The 11,606-nt window shown below is 43.0% G+C and overlaps 1 protein-coding gene across 4 annotated transcripts in view; it reads left to right on the top strand.

Moving 5' to 3' along the window:
* Positions 1-11,348, top strand: part of Wwox (WW domain containing oxidoreductase) — a 902,911-nt gene extending 891,563 nt beyond the window's left edge. For 2 of the 4 annotated variants that reach the window (XM_076915921.1, XM_076915923.1), the window contains exon 10: positions 10,248-10,451. Coding sequence is in view for 2 of the 4 variants with exons in the window: in XM_034522390.2 (XP_034378281.1) it covers positions 10,248-10,436 (189 nt within the window). In the remaining 2 variants the exon portion in view is untranslated. Of the gene's footprint in view, positions 1-10,247 lie in introns of all 4 variants that reach the window. The other 2 variants (XM_034522390.2, XM_076915932.1) reach the window with 1 other exon arrangement.
* The last annotated feature ends 258 nt before the right edge of the window (positions 11,349-11,606 follow it).

The raw sequence follows: 11,606 nt of genomic DNA on the forward strand, positions 1-11,606 counted from the left end.
GTGCCCATCAGGGGAGTTCACAACCAGTGTGATGCCCAGTGATGCTGAAGGAGGTTGGGGAGAAGGGTGACTGCTGCTTGGTAGAAATGTTTTCCCCATCTGTTAAGCCCCCCAAATGAAGACCAGACAAAGACACTTTGACCTGCCTGTTTCCTTCTTTCAACCCAGAATAAACAGGACAGTAGCTACCTATGAATTTGTGTCTGCTGTCTAACCCAGGAAAAGACCAACATTGTCACAAGAGCCCATCACAGTTTTATTATTTTATCCTTCAGGGAGGAAGAGTCAAACGTATGGGGGTTTGTCATACGGCTGCCAGAAGCTGTGCTCTTTCTGACTTTAGTTCCTTATAGCTACATACTCTGAGTAGACACCTCATCTCTCCTCCTCCAGTCCTTCCCAGAACAGAAGAGTTTTTATAGATTCCCACTTGGGGGAGGTTAGAAAGGACCTCTCTACACCCAAGGGGAATGTTCAAGGTCTTTGCCATGGAAAAGCACAGGCATCGAAGGCTGTGTCTGCACTTAGGCTATGAGACAGCAGGGAGAGTCAACTCTGTGTAAGCTCTACCCGTGCTGGCTCTGCGTTCCAAAGACCTAACATTACAGCCTTCTTCAAGGGCTCCAGAGTTCCGTGTGCCGTCAAATTAGGTTTGAAAACTTCAATAAAAGAAGTCCCGAAGGAAACTGTCAATTAATGCATTTACACCGTAGCATCATACTTGGGCAAAACATCTTCAAACACGAATACTGTTTGCCAACCATTAAAGAAGTGAGCAGGCTGCTCGGTTTCCATAGATACCTGAAGTAATGGCCTCTTTCCTCTCTTTAAAGCTCGAGAGTTGTTTAGTTTCTTTCTTTTCTTTTTTTCCCCCCTCTTTTTGCTTTGTCTTTCTTAACTTTCCCACTCCATTCCCATTTATAAAAATAAAATATAAAAACTAAATTGAAGCCTGGCAGTGTCATTTGTCTGAGACAGATAGCTTGATTTTATAAACTCGGGGGATTTCATTTCTGCTCGCCTCATTATTCCATGACTTCCTCCAAGAGTGTTGGAACTTCCAGGAACCAGATTAGAGGGTTTTCAATTGATCAAAGTATTTCCCCAGATCATTCAATACAGATACACACATACTCAGAAGGAACATTTAATGTTCTATTGAGGAAGAACTAAGTTTTCATAATCTGTAGAGCAGAAGTTGGCAAATTTTTTGCCTGTAGGCAAAATCTGGCCCATTGACTGATTGTATAAATAAAGTTTTATTGGTGCACAGCTATGTTCACTTCTGTGCATATTGCTGCTCATGACTTCTTTTGCAAGAACAATGTTGAATTTGACCTTTTGCAACAGAGACTGTAGGTACCTGTGTTATTCATAGGCTTTTCAGAATGAGTTCATAGATCTTGTGTATGCTAGGACAACAAATCAGAATTTTAGTGAAATTTAATCATTTTTGTCCTTTCAGACAAGTAGCCAGTCTTAGTGTGACTTGACTTCTACATCTTTGAAATGGGTAGAACAGGACCCTCTTATAGGATTTTAAGACTGGGCTTGGAATCTAAGAAGTAAACAAGAAGAATTATGTTTGTTTGTTTGTTTGTCTATTGCCAAATGAAGACAATCAAAGAAGCCTACCTACAGCTCCAGAACGGTTCTCACACACCTGAGAAAAGTGTATGAAAATGTATTCCAAATAACTCAGGTATAGTTTGGGGGGGTTGTCTGTGCTCAGCAGTTCCTTCCTGTAAAATGAGAAGCCAGTCTAGGAGTCCATTCACCATGGATACAGCAAACAAAAGAAGACACACCAGTCTAGGAAGAATCTTTAATTTCTATTCAGCTTTAAAGAGTTTGAGAGAGTTTTCCCCTTTCCCCCCTTTTAACAAACCAGTTCAAGTCCATGCCTTTAGATTATAAAAGTACCTGAAATCGCCTAGAATATCTACATGCATAGTGTGTTAGTATTTACATATATTTACATAAGGAAACAAGAGACAGATCTACAGTTATTTACAGTCTACATAGGGGAAGAGAAAGGCAGCTTAATTGTATTTCCTGAAACACAGTAGCTGAGTAGTTAGCACATGCATATTTAGATAATATTTGCATGATAGAATGCAATTTTAAAAAAAAATTTTTTTTTGTTTGTTTTGTTTCTAGTGTATTTGCATCAAGTGCTTTTTAAAATGCTCACTAACACCCAGGCAGAATTATTTACTCTGGCAATTAAAGCAACAGCACACGCGATCATTTCCCACTAACTAGCAACAAGCTGCTGGTGAATGAAATATCTATTGTTTCTCATTAGCTCCTAGACCACTGAGAAGAGCTCTCTCTGTGTAAAGGCAGTGCCTGAGCGATCACCATTAATTATGGAAGTCATACCAAACGAGACGCTCTGCCACAGTATGTTCTAAATGAAATATTAGCAAGGCTGACATCTTCAAGCCAGAGAAATGATCTGTTCCAAGGAGTTCTCAAAGAAAACACACACAGCTAAATGAGGATGCGCCCTATTTGACATGGCAGGGCTGGCCCTGGGGGGGAGAGGGGCTGCCCATGAGAGCTGAATTATGGCAGGGTGTGCCTTCTTAATTCATGCTGGGATGACAGGTTAACAGTTCATTTCTTACCTTGATATGGTCATATTAGGGACTCTGCATCTTCCATCTCCTACCACGGTATTTTTATTTCTTATTTGTAGAATTTACCAGTGACACAGGTGTATAGATTCTGTCGACCATTAACAATCTAAACAGCTTGTTTGAAGTATGCCCTGAAATCTTGTCTGCTCTCCACATATTCAGGGTTTTTATTATTATTATTATTATTTAGTTGAAGAGATAAAAGGACAGGCAAACTGACTGAAGCTTTTCTATGCAGAAGAGGGGGAGCTATGTGTTTTACTTATACCAAGAAGAAATCTTTTTCCCGTTATATTAGAACCAAACCCATTGATTCTGCCTGGCAATCGTTTTTAAAGGTTTGCATCAGTATACATGGTGAATACAGAGGCATACACATATATACAGTATTTATAAATATATAGAGTAGCTATAACAGAGGTTAAAGAAATGAAATGTAAGATGTTTCAAATTAACACTTGCTGAATATCATCTTTTATCTCTTATGGACACTTCATAATTTCTTCAGCTCTGGCATTGAGGTGGCCAGTTAGAAAATTACAATGGTAAGCCCAATGTAAAAGAATTACGCTATTCATAAGATGCTCATTTCAGTGGCGAATTTCAATGGCTCTTCTGTTGGGCCACATCAAAGTAACTCATGAAAGAATGGATATCCAGATCAGATTTCCATCTCACAAGAGAAATCCCCATCCATAAAAGAACTAGCTATGTTGAGTGATGTACACATTCTGGGCAACTCAACAGGGAATGTCCAGGGACATCTTTCATGAATATGTAAGGTCTGATCCAACAGACCTTCCTTTCCATCCAGTGAGAACTGCTCAAGAGCATTGTGGGCGGGCACCAATGGAATGTGGAGTAAATGTGCTTTGAGACAACCTAGAATACTGTGTCTTCTGGCAGCGATCTGACTTACGTTTGGTGGTGTTTTGCTTGGATTCCCTCAGTGCAACAGGAAACGTCTGGGGTCATCTCAGAGACTCTCTCTGAGTACTTAGCTGCCACTGGACAGTTGACTGTCATTCTTTCTGCTCCTTCATGTCACTCAAGAAGGACTTTTGTAATTTGGGTGTTATCTGTTGCTGGCCTGATTGTGTTTATTTAGCATGATGGGTCAGCATGTTTCCCTGTGTGCCTCTCCCTCGGAGCGCTGGCACTGCTGAACTCTGCAGATATGTCTGCACACCCAAGGATGCACTCCTTACCTTCATTCGAAAGTCACCAGGAAAAAACAGAACCTGAGCTCTTCCAAACCTGAGACCCTGTGTGTAGCAAAAGGATCTGTGATAACAAGTTGTGGAACACTCTATCAAAGTTGGGTGAGCGAATTCTCCTCTGCAGAGTAAAGGGGCAATGTGTACTTTGTATGGCTTTTCTGGAACATTCTCTCACACTGGTATAGCCTGTAAACAAATACCCAGTCTACAGAGCTTCTCTCTCTCTCTCTCTCTCTCTCTCTCTCTCTCTCTCTCTCTCTCACTGCAGTGAAGGCTTTTTGTAACGGAGGCTTAAGAACAACCTGTGCGTTAGCAGAAGTCCCGAGGGCTATGAGGACGGTTACATGGTTACATCTCAGTGTCTACACAAAATATTTGCATGTATCTGAGCTGAGCCTGTACTATTCAAGGCCTTTGGAGGAATCAATTGTTGGGAATTTGTAGGAGTTAATTTGCTAGGGCTTTATTGGGGGTTTCACAGAGGGGGATGGGCTGGTTTGCAAGTCTAATGGATTGTCAAAGCCTGCCTCTGTGGAAGGCTACATTTGTATGGGAGTTTATAAAACAAGGGTGGCTCCAGAAGCAAACTGAAGGTCCTGTATCTTTCTGGTCAGGCACATGCAAGCTTTCCTTTGAGAGGGTTGTTGGGAGATGGGCAGGATACGGAGGCCATGTAGGCAACCATTTATTCCACTGGTTTTGATGTTCATTCTTAGAAAATGTCTATCATCAAAGAGTATGTTCTTTAAGTTGGCAGATCTGGTGCCTGGAAGTGGCGTTTTGAGTCAGGTAACTCTTTCTTTCTTTCTTTTTCTCTTTCTTTCTTTCTTTCTTTCTTTCTTTCTTTCTTTCTTTTTGAAAGGGTCATTTGCTGTTGAATTGGTGGACTGGGACTGGATGCTGAATCTTCATTTTTTGGTTAATCCAAATGGATATAATTTCAATTTAGTTCACTGACTAAATCAACAGTGGAAAAATCTCCCTTTTCAGGTGAACATACAGACAGCTCGTTTATTTAATTTAGGCCAAATCAGGGCAGCATTCTGTAACTAGGCACAGGGACTGAGGACAAAATAGCACAAGGAAGCTTGAGTCAAATGGTAGGCTCCTGGGAGGAGATGGCCCATATGTGTCACATGTTTGGGAAGGAGGTTGCCTACACTGACTCATGGAATTCTGCGTCTGTTAATCTGTGACTGTCACTGTGTCTTTTGAATTTATGTGGGTCTATAAAAATGAGGAAGCTAGTTGTCCCTGGCGTGAGGACAGCATGAGGATTAAAAGGTGATGCTGATGAAGCTATCTGCCAGCACCTGCCAGATAGTCACCTCTCAATGCATGCTTGCCATCACAGCTACTGGCATGGTCATTATTGGCTGAAACTCACTGGAGGCCAGGGCTGTTTGTTCTCTTTCATTGTGGTGGAACATGGCTGCTTATTCCTAAGCACATTTGGTCATATGGGTAGCTGTGACATTCTGTCATTTTGGTCACTTGTCAGAGAGGTGTGTGTGCCTCCTTCCTGCACTACTTCAATTTATGGACAGGTGGAACAGGCTGGGATAGGAAGTCAATTTGTCCACTGACAATACTGTTCTTGGATAGTAAGTACGGACACAGCACCCCTTAGAACAGCTTGGTTTTGTCTGTTTTGTTTTTGCCTTGTAAACCGGAGCTTGAAATTATTAATTGTGGGAACAGCTGTGTCCCAAGCACCAAGACCTTTGGAGATGAACTCCAGAATACAGTGTTGCATATTTCAGATAGAAGTCTTAGAAACTCTCTTGCAGGAGTGTTGTTACAAGGAGAGGGAGAGCGAGAGGGTAGTAAGATGCTTGTCACTACTACAGCTTTGTGACTGACTGATCATTCCACTCAGCGTGGTCTATCCATATAGCCAGTTGCTTCACATTTGTAAAGTATATTCTATGCCTACGAGACCCCAGATGAGTTGCAATGAAAGCTCTGAGGGTCTGAAGATGCACCCATCTTTCCTCTTTGCCTAACCTTCCCCTTGCAGCTCAGCAGGTCCAATCCATCCCTGTAGTCACGGCCCACTTCTCAAGAGCTGCCTGCCTCCCCTGCCCTTGGGGCTCCAGGCCTAATCTAGCTTGCATGGTGTGTTCCCTTTCCTGAATCTATTTTTTTGCATAAATTGATTAATTCAGCATTTGCTGTGCGATGTCCTGGTGTGGATATGTCTGTAATAAAGCAATCTTCAAACATCTTCTGCTCTTTCAAGTCTTTGAATATAGATATGCCATGATATCATGCGAATTTTTTAAATGCATTGTTACACCTACTTCAAGAAGGGGACCTATTCTTCCTTTTAAATGAGCATGCATATTATCTTGAACGATAAATTAATTGTGTAACTCGTGTTCTTATCAGAACATGGGCATTCTATCACAACACTAAGTAATGCATCACAGATATCAATATGTGGTTGTTGGGTTTTTTTTTTTTTTTTTTTTTTTTTTTTTTAGCATGTTTTGTTTATCAGAAACCTTTGCACCTTTTTCTTCAAAGGACTCAATATCCATTTGTAGTCTGTGCTGACAGCTACAAATTGATGGCCAGCCATTATCAAATAAATGTTGATGGAAGGCAGCTACTTAACAGTTTCATCCCACCAAAGGATTTTTGGAAGGATGTGGCCCCTTTAAAACTCAGGGTCTCAGCAACCAACAGCAGCCCCTGTCTGTGATCCAGGTTTCTGAAGTGAAAGATGGGACCTGAAAAATGACTTCCTATAGAGATTGATAAATATCTATTAGCAAAATGTTCTCAGTTTAACCCCCAAACAAGAACCCCGAGCATTTTTTACAAACATAGTAACAACCGATGGCACAGTTCAACTCTGGTCACTCGCAAATGTTTGACTAGAACCCAGATGCCATTGGAGTGTGATTAAAAATTCTACTAGGCTTTCCATATACTCTCCGTCCTGGGCCATCAGTGCTTTAGCCCAGTGGGCATCGTTGTGAGTTGAAGGTGCCACTTCCCCAACTTCTGCCACTGAGTGACTGTGAGCAACCTGGCAAATTGTTCTGGAGGAGATACACACACACACACACACACACACACACACACACACACACAATTCTGGGAGAACCCACAGCTCCTGACAGTCTTCATATGTCAACCAGTTATTATTTTATCACCGTGGATCAGTAAAGCAATGTTGACAAATGGTAAGTCATACCTTCAAATATTACACCAGTGTTGTTAACATTATTTCCTTTATGTGTCACTTTCATCTTCTCTGAATTATGTTCCGATGCCCCCCCTCCCCAAAGTGGCGTGAAAGTCATTTGATGGTGATTGAAGTGCTCAAAGGGGGAAAAAAAACCCTCCAAAACCCCCAAAACTTTTCTTATCAGTTTAAAAATGTTTTATCTTCTATCAGCGGCACAAGCTTGTTTACTAATGAGGTCTCACTAATGTGGTCCTGTCTCCGGCTGATGGTGTGCAGACTTTTGAAAAGCTGATGAGCCCGAGGTGGGAACTTGTTATTAAACTGTTGCCACATCTGATGGTATAAAGATGTCACTCAAAGGTTGCCACTGGAACAGTTGAAAAGAAAATTCTCCAGAAAGGCTATGAGGTAGTGGGCATGGGACCAACAAGATATTGTCAGCACTTAATTGTGTGTCTGAAAAGAAGATAAAGCAAGAGCGGGTGGCCCTGAGCATGGCACAGGAAGGGAGGCTTTGCCAAAAGCACACAATTGGTCTTTGGGGCAGCAAAGGTGGCCTTTGTACCCTGTACTGTGTTCTTTTATAAATCTCAGTGCACTGGCAGTAGAATTTGGGTTGTAAACTACCCTAAGACCAGTAGCAAAGAATTGAAGTGCGCATGTGTAGAACGCTGGGCTTTTAAAACTGCTGAAGCATAGTTACTAAATGTACATTTCCACGAGACCAGGCCAACTGCAGTCACTTGCAGATCCCAACGAGGGAAAATACATCTCGCTCGTGACCCACAAATTAGCTTGATTCTGGATTGGGGCGACTTCAGAATTTCTTCACAAAAGAACCATTTTCACAATGCAAGCACACAGACCACATCATGTTTAGAAGGCCACAGTGGCAACGTGCCACGTTAGGATTGGAAGATCTCCAGTTATCACTTTCCTGAGTGGCCTGACTTGGTCTTGTTTCAGGATTGGCAAGGCTGTGGGAGGCCAGCCTACTCTAAAATTAGAACCACTGTCTGACATGAGAAGCATCATCTATGATTCAGAGAGGAGAAGGACGAGGGGGAGGAGGAGGAAGAAGAGAAAGAGGAAGAGGAGGGGGTGAGGAAGAGGAAAAGGAAAAGGAGGAAGAGGAGGGGAAAGAGAAGAAGGAATCAGAAGGGAGGGAGAGGGAAGGAAGAGGAGGAAGAGGGATGGATTTGGAGGTGAGCAGAGTGGATTCTCTCAGCCACCACATAGAAGTCTGTGGCAAGGTGCCTAGTCACTCGTGGCTTTATTTGTAACCTACAAAATAAAATGAAAATCCAATAGAGACAGCCTAAAGTTTATCCAGAACTCCATCTTTACCTGGACTCTGCCTGAGGACAAGCTACTGTGTGGCTTGGGTTACCTGAGAGATAATCTCTGTGTTCTGCTTAGCTATTAGAGGCCCTCTGGCTGCCCACGTCCTCCTTACAGAGTGCAGAGGAATCACTTTACTGCCTGCCAGGTATTTAGATAAATACTCCTGGCGCTCAGCTAACGGTGATGCGGAGTAACACCTCACAAAAGGGAAATCAATTAAGAAAGAAGTCATTGAATCAAAAGTAGTCACTGGTTTTTTTTTGGGGGGGGGAGGTGGGTGGGCGAGAAGTGTCTGAGAGTCAAATATGTTGAGGGACTTCAGAAAATCACATACCATTTGTTATTTTTCAATTATGCTCCAATCACAAGTCGTAAGTTCAAATCCTGGACAGGTGGGAGGGACCTGTCCAGCCGTCTCAAGAGGCTAGGTGTTATCTGACTTCAGGTTTGCATCGCACACCCCTCCACACTTCTTCCACAGTCAGGCCACATGGCTGCATTTGACCTATGCATACATGACCACAGGTCCTAATACAGAGACAGACCAGCAGCAAAGAAAACCCAAGTGGGCTTCTTAGAACTTTGCTAAAATTGTAAGTTCTTGGGATCCTGGTTCTCAAAGCACCCCCGGCCCCACTGATTCTACATTTAGGGGGATGTTCTTCCACGGACAGTCTAAATTGACACAACTTAAACCCTGTAGGGGCAGGGAAAAAAAAATGATTACATTTGAGTAGAGACCGAAAGCCATCTCCCTCATAAGCAAAACATTTCTAATGTTTTCCTGAAGGTGACATATTGTGGTGACCTTTTGGTTCTTGTCTGTGACCTCACTCCCTGTCAGCTGACAATGGGTTGATCTATCGGGAATTGTCCCCCCTCCTCCATTAATGATCACAGGATGGCAGATGAACTGTACTGTTTTTAAATTAGAGCTGTGCTCACTGTGCCTCCCTACGAACAGAAGCCTATTATTTTTAATTATGGCTTGCAAAGCAAAGTGAGCTCTTGCCCTCTTTATAACATCTCTGGCAATATTCTGTCAGTCGGGATGACTTGATACCGCATCCGCAGACACACCCCTAGCTACAGCCTCAACCGTTACTCCAGAAAAGATCAGTGCTGTTTCCAAAGTCTTGCAGTTTGAAATGGACTGGAAGGAAATGTGCCTCCCACCTTAGGCCATACATTCTTGTAAATCGGAACAGATACGACATTGAGAGACGTGTTTTCTGGATGAATTAATAAACACATCAGCGTAGGGACATGTAAGACTGAGTGTGTGTGTGTGTGTGTGTGTGTGTGTGCGCGCAACAGTGTTGTTAACCCATCCCGCCCCGTAAAAGCACCCTGAGCAAAGAAACAGGAAATATCTGGCACCAGTCTCTCTTGAGCCTTCTGCTTAACGGGCCATAATCAAGAGTTGTTGGATTCTTTTGCACAGAAGGTTCTAGAAAGCTCTCCATGTCAAATTATATTGCGTATTGAGAAGTCAAAGGGTCGGATGGATTTGTTCTTGCGTATTGGGGAGTATGGCATCTCTTTCTCCGTGCTGAAATGGCGTCTGGCATGATATACTGAAATGTGGCTTTATTTCCCAAGCCTTTTCCTCTATGAGGTGTAAAAAGTCACACCAGCTTTACAAGCAAAGTTTATAGACTTGTTTTTTCACAGCTGTCACACATCATACTTTTTCGATCCTGGGCTTGGAGTAGAGCCCTTTGCCACGCTGATGTCCAAGTGGAGAAAGGCTCACTAATCTCCAGATAGCCAAAATGGCATTGTCTTGTCACTCATTTCTTTAAAAATAATTGCTTTTCTTTCTTCTCTGCTTTTCAGCAACAGGGAGCTGCTACCACTGTCTACTGTGCAGTCGCCCCAGAGCTGGAGGGCCTTGGAGGCATGTATTTCAACAACTGTTGCCGTTGCCTGCCATCCGAGGAGGCTCAGAGTGAAGAGACAGCCCGGGCCTTGTGGGAACTCAGCGAGAGGCTCATCCAGGACCGACTGGGCAGTCCGTCCAGCTAATTGGAGCCCCATAATGTTGGGAAAAACCCCACCCATGCACTGACCCTCATCATAATCAACCCCATCATCCTGGGTGCCCTGAACCTCCAGTGCAGGACAATGAGAGTAAATAAGAGAAAGCATAAGCAATGGAAGAAGGTTAGAACCAGTGGGAAGTGGGGAATTTCAAGGGATGATGTCCCTTTTCTAAGACAGGGTTGGTTGTGGGACTGCTTGCTTTTCTGGTGTTGGCCTGCTTGAAAATGGAAGCATGGTTAGTATGTAGGTCCCCTTGCTCCTGGTAGAAGCACACACGATTCTCCATCAACCTTAGAATAGCCTAATATCCTTTTGACCCACCCAACATCCACCTCTGCCACCTCTGCCTCCCAAGGCTGGCTTTCTCCTCTTGAGGGAAGAGAGATGCACATATCCACTTCTCCATGCTGACTTCAATCCTGCAGGCCGTTGATTCATACTTCTCTACCAAGTCTGAACAGGCATGGGTCAACTTGAGAGAAACTCAAGTACCTCGTCCCAACAGAACCAAAGCTATGGTGCCATCAGAGGGGAGCAGAACATGGTGTGCAGAGCATGGTGGGTCCCTGAAGCACTATTCATGGTCCTTTTTTGCCAAAGTTACACAAGCAATTCTCTAGAGATTATAACAAATACATTTTACAGTTTGCAAATCATTCCCTAGATACACAGGCAGGCAAAAAAAAAAAAAAAAAAAAAAATGGAGGCAAGGCATCCTTGAGATACATGGGATATGCTTGGGGTGGGAAACAGGGAAGTAGTTCCCTCCAGTCTTCACACGCAGTTCCAAGAACAACTTCTTTAGTGACTGTCCCAGCCTCTCAGTCCTCCGGAGTTCGCTTCCCCTGCTTCCTCCCATCCTATGCTTAATAAAAGAACATGCTTGACTATGGTTGCCTGAAGTGTGTATCGTCTGTTTGAATGTTCATATCAGTAATCTTTCTGTTCTGTTTTTAATGTTTGTTTTTTTTCTTTTTTAGAAAAGAAATCTAGAGGAAAAATAAAGCGCTTCTTGTAGACGCCAGGAAAACACCATTCTTGATTCTTCTCTGAGTTTGAGTTTAGTTTTTTTGTGCTTTGTGGGCCAAGTCGTCTCACGGGATAAGCATGCCAGCATCATATTTTCTGTGAGAGAAAGAAAGAAGAGAAAAG

This window comes from Arvicanthis niloticus, chromosome 18, assembly GCF_011762505.2.
Source record: "Arvicanthis niloticus isolate mArvNil1 chromosome 18, mArvNil1.pat.X, whole genome shotgun sequence".
Classification (NCBI taxonomy): domain Eukaryota; kingdom Metazoa; phylum Chordata; class Mammalia; order Rodentia; family Muridae; genus Arvicanthis; species Arvicanthis niloticus.